The following is a 6945-nucleotide window of genomic DNA, read 5'->3' as shown; positions in this document are numbered from 1 at the left end:
ACCTGGGAACTCTCCGAAATGGCCAAGCCACCAGCTTAAATACCACCTTCAGCCAAGATGTTGTGGTGTGGGGAGCACCAGGACACCCCATCCAGCCTCATCTCCAACACTGTCCACACCGGGCAGCCGGCAGCTCCAATGTCCCACTTTTTTTGCACTCCTGGGCTGTTGCATGGTCCCCTGTCCTTCCCCTTCCACCACAGGCAAGCGCCTACTCCTTCTTCAAGACGCAGGTGCACTGGCAGGCCCGGTGATGAAGCCTGCTCCCCACCCTGTGCTGGGGGGTCCTAGTCCACCGGTCCCCTCACAGGTGGGCTCCCCGCCCTTCTTCCTGCTGTGCTAAGGCTGGCGCCCCACCCCCTTCCCAGCCCTCTCTGCAAGCTCAGCCTGGGCCTCTGAGGTCTGAAACGGGGTCAGACAGAAGTCCTCCTGGGGCGGAGGCTGAGGGCGTTCCCGTGCTGGAAACTTGCTGCTTCCACTGAGTCCCTGCGGCTCAGCTGGAGACAGGGCGAACCTAGAGGCAGGGGTGTGTACCCAGGGCCCCACTCCCGGCCTCTCAGGATCAAGTCTGAACACCCCCTGCAACCCAGGAGGCCCTGAGATCCCCTTCTCACACCCCAGCTCCTCCCACCCCCCCACTTCATCCTCCCACTGTTGAGGAGCAGCTATCTGCTTCAGCACGCACCTGCTCAGCATCCTTCAGGTGATTTCTGAGCACAAATGCTGTCTCTGGGCCCCCACCTGTGCGCTGGGACCAGTGGCCCTTCCACCTCTGTCTCCTGGCTGTCTCTCCATGGCTCTTGCCCTGGCTGGACTGAGTTCTGGGAAGGCAAAGACCCTAGAGCCCCACCCTGCTGTCTGCAGCCCCCAGCCTCAGAGGGTGCGTGAAAGACAGAGAGAGCTGGTGACCTGTGCAGTCACCAGGTCCCACCTCAGAAGGGCCCTGTGCTTGGTGGTGACATTCTTAACATTTAAAGATGGTGCCTTATATTAGGACCCAGCCCTTGCTCTCACTCATCTGGGGGAGAGGCCTAGCATGGACATTAATAAGCAAGTGACTCTCTCAGGGCATCTGGCCCATTGACCACAGGCAGGGAGCTGTTGGCTTGCCCACTGCAGTGCCAGTGTCCCTCCTCCTGGGGGTGCCTGCCCTCCCACCCTGGAGGTAAGCAGTTTCGGCCAAAGTTCCCTGCGCAGTGCAGTCCCCCTATCACTGGACCCCACAGAGCCACTGTTTCAGTGCTTCTTATCAACCTGATCTAGGCTCGAGGCTGACTGCAGGAATGTCAGGAAGCCCACCAGCCCCTGTAGGCGCCCACCCCATCCCGCTCACTGTCACCCCAGCCTCAGGGGCAGCTCTGGCCCGGCCCTTACCAGAAAATGCTCTCTGAGTTGCAGGTCTCTCTTGCACCCCACCCCCCACCCAGGGGCCCATGTGGCCTCTGCTTTCCTCCTGGAGATCAAGAGGCCCTTCAGAAGGTCCTTGCGTACCCACCAACCAACAACAAGGAACAAGCTGTGTCTTCAAAAAACCTCCAGCCACCTTGGCCTCAGACAGGCCCTCGAATGGTAATGGCGAGAGGAACTTTCACACCGGGGAGGGGAAAAAAAAAACAGTCCCCTTTTATTAAGAAAATAAGAGTTAATCCTTCACTTTTCCCAGGGGACTTGACCCTGATGCAAGGTGACATCTTCTTCAGCCACCCCCCAGGACCCCCTGAACCCGAGTGGGGTGGGCACCAAGTCCACTCCATCCCTTCACAGGGGCCAATGCTGGTCTGCTCAGGGCCTGGAGAAGTAGGCGTGCAGGTGGGCATGGCTCTGGAGGCTGGGGGAGGGGGTGCTGTGATGGGCGTCGGGGGGCGGTGTTGGGGTGGGGACGGGGCTGAGGGGGCAAGAGTGCCAGAGGCAGGTAGTGTCTTGCTGAAATAAGGGAAGGGAAGAACACCACCTCCCCCCGCGACCCTCCGAGGCCTGGCGCCTTCTCCCTCCGAATTCTTCATAAATAAAACTTCACAGTAATGGAGGCATATCCTTCCAGGGTCAGACCAGCTGGTTTCCCACTGGGGGAGCCAGGCCTCGCGGAGCAGCACAGGGATGGCTGGGACCGGAGCACGGCTCTCTGGCCCTGCGTCTGGGGGCAGTGGAGTTGGGGGGTGGGGGCGTGCGGTGAGGTGGGGCTGCAGCCCATCCAGAGGTTCTGAGGATCACTGAGGTAGTCAGAGCGGCTGCTCCGGCTTCCGGGTAGAAGGGAGCCGGACGGAGCAGCGCTGGACGCAGTCAGGGGTAAAGCCACTTGGGAGCAGAGACTGTGCAGTCAAACCCCAGGAAGTTCAGGGGCCGGAGGGCAGGGGGTTGCTGAGGGCCTTCTGAGGCTCGGTCTCCAGGAGCCCCCGGAGGCGTTGACGGGAGGAGGCCTGTGAGCCTGCACAGGGTTGAGCTTCTCCTGAAAGGGCTGCCCCCAAGCAGCCTGCCGGGAGACTGAGGCATTTCACAGAAGCCGGAGGATCTTCTCTGTGAAGACAAGAGGGCAGCCCTGGATCCCTCCAAGGGCAGGTCGAGCCGGGGTACCTGAGCACAGGGTTCCTTCAGAGGCCATCAGGGCCTCCTGCCTGGTCAGAGGGAGCCAGACCACAGACCCAGGCTAGGAGAGCTGCCAGAGAACCAGTCTCCAGTCTGGGCCGTTCAGAACGTGGCCAGGCCTCAGTCCTGGTCATCCGCACCCACCACACCCAGGGGCACGTAAGGCCCACCCCTCCACCTCCCTGCAGGGGACCACAGGCGGTGCCCTGGCCTTGCAGCTGCAGCCTCATGACTTGCAGGGACTCTGGGGCACATGTTCCTCATTAATCCTGACGGCCCGGGCCGGGTCAGAGCACCTGGAGCTTGCGGGAGCAGGTGAGGTTGCCATGCACCAGCTCCCACATGGCCAGCAGCTCGGTGGGCAGCAGCTTGTGCACGACAAGCATGGAGCGGAAGAAGCAGGGTTCCTTGTTCATGCGGCTGTTGCGATTCCTGGAGATGCCGAAAGTCTTGAAGCCCTCGTGGGCCATGGGCCGCACGCCCAGCACCTCCAGGCACATGCCCAGGAAGACATCGTCGATGGGGTAAAGCTCCAGGGTATCGCAGCTGTGGTGCAGGCGCTGGGCCAGTCCCCCGGCCATAAGGAAGCCCCCTCCACCTGCGTAGGGCGGGTAACTGTTCTGGTTGTACAAGATCCCAGGGATGTAGTACTTGCTATCCTTCCGGCGGATGGGCCGGGCGTGATGCAGAACGTCACCCACAAACAGATCCTCCTGGGGCCGCCGGTCGGCCAGAAATTCCAGCAGGTTGGTGGGGTTGACGAAGACATCGTCATCACCCTTGAAGACAAAGCGGACGTCAGGGCAGTAGATGTCAAGCCACTTGAGGAAGTGGATCTCCTTGAGGGTCAGGTTGAAGAAGCTGTCGAGGAAGTCCCATTGCAGGATGTCCCCGTAGATGCGGTCCTCGTAGGCTAGCAGCTGCTGGTAGTGGGACTGCTCCTCTGGCTTGGAGGCCTTGCCCAGCAGGAAGAGAGTGCGCACGGCGCCGCGGCCCCTGCCCGCCGACTCCTGCTCGCGGCCCCAGGTCTGGCGGATGGCCTCGCGGCGGTCATGCTGCGCGATGATGGACTTGACGACCACCAGCAGGTACACATCGCCGCTGCACTTCTCCGGATGGTTGAGCAGCATGGGAAAGTAGCGGCAGTGGCGATATAATAGAAACTGCTGGAAGTGTGGCTCCAGGCCCTGGAACCAGGGTTGGTGGGTTAAGTTTACATTGGCCGAGCAGTTAGTGGTGTTCACGTCCCAGGCCTGGGGCCTCCGTGAAACCACGGGAGTGGGGGTGACCACCTCCTTCGCGCTCTTCCAGAAGCTGTCAGGGTTCACCAGGAGTCCGCTGGGTTTCTGGGCCTTCTGTTGCCTGAGGGAGGCTGGCGGGGGCTCTTGCAGAAACTGGCTGGGGGTCAGACTGCGCTGGAATACCGTTACGGCCACAAGCAAGGCCAGGGACAGGCACACGCTCTTGTAGATGGTTCTCTTCCTGGGGGTAAGGGTGAGGTGGGGAGCAGACGGTTCAGAAGAGAGAAGAAAGGATGAGTCAGTCCCCTTGTACAGAGCTTCAGTCCCAGATGGGCAGATGGCCCCTGTACACGGACTCAAGTCCCTGGGCCCCTGAGTGGTCAGAGGAGGGTCTTGCTTCTTTTCCTATCCTGACCTCCCTCCTCCAGGACCAGGGAGCCACACAACACAGAGCTTAAGTACAGGCACTGTGGAGTCAGGCTCCTGGAGTTCAGATTTCGGTCCGCTATGAATGCGGAAAGTTCCTCTCCCTCAGCCACTCCGTGGCTCAGTGGTAAAAGAAAATCCGCCTCCAATACAGAAGTCACAGGAGATGCGGGTTCGATCCCTGGGTTGGGAAGATCCCCTGGAGGAGGGCATGGCAACCCACTCCAGTATTCTTACCTGGAGAATCTCACGCACAGAGGAGCCTGGTGAGCTACAGTCCATAGGGTCGCAAAGAGTCAGACATGACTGAAGTGACTTAACACACGCATGCACTTACTAAATCCAGGCTATATGGAGACGTTTTGTGATTTCTCTTAACCTCTCCAAGCTGTGATTCTTTTTCTTTCCCCAAATGAGGATAGCATGCAATTGGCATGTCAGCTGCAGTGCTGGGCACAGAGTGGATCTGGAGTTGGGGGAATGCTGTGATTCTACAAGGGGGGCTGACCTGCCCTGCTCCCCATCTCTCCCTCAGGCACCCTGCTTGCTTTGTGCAAACCTGGTGAAACCTGGTGAAGCCTACCTGGGGTAGACGTCTGGGAGGTGCAGAGAAGACACCGGTTCAGAAAGTATAGGGGCTCCTGAGGAGAAAGCTCCCACTAAACCTGAGGAAGCCTGTCCCTCCCCTCCCACCCCCCATCCATCTGACCTAACAAAAAAAAGAACAGTTCTCACCGTTGACACAAGCCTGAAAATGGGGTGAGCATCTCCCAGCAAGCCCACTGTGTCTGTAGCCCCAGTCTGAGCCCCACTTGGAGAGCTGAATCCCCCCAGCTCTGCTGCCTTGCAAGGGGCACAGTTGGACCCCCACTCTCCAGGGTCCCTCATGCCAAATTAACCCCACTACGCCCCTTTAGGAAGCAGAAATCAGTTCTTTTCTAGGAGCGCTCGCAGGGCCAGGGTCCTGAGTCCTTGGGCCCTGAGTCCCTGGGCCCAGGGACCCTCTCTCCTCAGCTCACAGTCTGGGGAGACCCAGGCCACCTGCCATGTTTTCTTCTGGGGAGATGCAGGAGCTGGGGACTCCAGGGAAAGGGCAGGCAAGAAAAGTGTGGCTTCACAGGGCCAGGCCAGAAGGGTGCCAAGAGGGGAGATTCGGGGTGATGGGAGAGACGGGCAGCAGAGTGGTGAGACAGGGACCAGGTGGTCCAGCCTGGGGTGGCCTCAGGACTGGCTGATGAAAGGTGCAGGCACCCCGGGCCAGTGATGCAGAGCCCAGTGGAGAGACATTTTCCCATGGGCTCCCAAGATTTCCTCTATATAGAGTTGGAGGGAGGCTAGGTCATCTCAGGTGCTGGGGTAGGGGTGTGACCCAGACCCCATCCTCCCAGGAGGAGGACAGGGGAGTGCTCTGGCCTGGTTTGTTGGGCTGGACTGAGGGGGTCACCCCAAAGAGGGCCATGAGGCTATGCCCCTTCACTCCAGGCTGTTTCCACTCCATTTGTGTGTGTGGGGGGGGGGGGACCCTCAGTGCAAGGAGAAGAGAAGGGGAGCAGTGGCCAGGCCGGAGGCCCCAGCTCCTGGAGAGGAAGGAGAGCCACTCTGGGGTTGAGGGTGGAGGGCAAGGGTCGCCCAGGACGCAGGAGGCCCTCGGAATTGGGGACGGGACCCAGCGGTCCCCAGCTCCGCGGGTCCAGGAATGGGATCTGGGTGCCTTGTGGCCGGAGTAAGAGAGCAGAGGGGCGGCCGGGGAAGGCTGAGCGCACAAGTCCACCCTGGTCCCCGAGTCGCCGACCGGCCGGCCCAGGCGTCGCGCACGGCCGGGCATCTCCAGCCATCGCCGCGCCAGCCCAGCTGCGCCCGGGAGACGGAGGCCAGCCCGCGCCCCCCGCGACCCGCGGCATCCCTCCCCGCGCCCGCAGCCCGGGTCCCCGGCCCGACGGCCCCACTCACCACAGAGACATGGCGGCCCGGGCCACGGCGGCGGCGGAGCGGGGCGCGCGGATCGCAGCTCTGGGCGCCGCGGGCTCGGGGACGGCGGGCGGGCGGGGACGAGGAACGGGACAGGGACGGGGGCGGGCGGGGGCGGGCGGGGGCGGAGGTCCGGCCGCGCCCCCGCCGAGGCTCTCCATTTCCCCGCGGCCGGAGGAGGGGCCCGCAGGGTAGGCGGCGGCCCAGGTACGTTAACCCCTTCGGCGCCCCCCCCCCCCCGCCCTCCATCCCCGCGACCGCGGGGTGCAGCGCAGCGGGGCGGTAAAGAACCCATTTTCCGGAGGTGGCACCCGAGCCCCGGCGGCGCGCGGAGCCGCCCACGGTCATTCGGCCGGAGCGTGAGTGGCTGAGTCGGGACATCGGAACTCACGAAGGTCACCCCCGCCACCGGGGACGGGGGTCTCCCCTCCGTGGGGGGGGGGGGGGGGCTTCCCCGCTGTCGCCGGCCCCTCTGGATGCTTGCGAACCGGGACCCCACCCACCTCCAATCCCCCCGGGCGCGGGGGCCCCGCCATTTCCCTCCGGCCCCGTCCGGCCTTTTTCTGGGTGGGAGAGGCCGAGACAGACAGGGCTTCCTTTCCTTCTGTCTGTTTCCCTCTGCCCTCTCCCCCGGCCCCCTCCAGGCAGGGCCCCCACCCACCCTCGCACCCCGCTACCTAAAGTGGGGTCTGCAGAGGACAGGGACGGGGGCGGAGAGAGCAGAACC

The 6945-nt window shown here is 62.6% G+C and overlaps 1 protein-coding gene across 1 annotated transcript; it reads right to left on the bottom strand.

Moving 5' to 3' along the window:
• Positions 1 to 2870: 2870 nt before the first annotated feature.
• B3GNT7 (UDP-GlcNAc:betaGal beta-1,3-N-acetylglucosaminyltransferase 7) lies at positions 2871 to 6211 on the bottom strand. Its single transcript, XM_052636276.1, has 2 exons — positions 6201 to 6211; positions 2871 to 4065 (listed from the first exon to the last, which is right to left on the bottom strand). Exons 1-2 carry the CDS (start codon positions 6209 to 6211, stop codon positions 2871 to 2873), a joined length of 1206 nt encoding a protein of 401 aa, XP_052492236.1.
• Between the last annotated feature and the right edge of the window lie 734 nt (positions 6212 to 6945).

This window comes from Budorcas taxicolor, chromosome 2, assembly GCF_023091745.1.
Source record: "Budorcas taxicolor isolate Tak-1 chromosome 2, Takin1.1, whole genome shotgun sequence".
In the NCBI taxonomy this organism is placed as follows: domain Eukaryota; kingdom Metazoa; phylum Chordata; class Mammalia; order Artiodactyla; family Bovidae; genus Budorcas; species Budorcas taxicolor.
The sequence above is the reverse complement of the archived record's forward strand: the minus strand, read 5'-3'. Positions and strand labels throughout refer to the sequence as shown.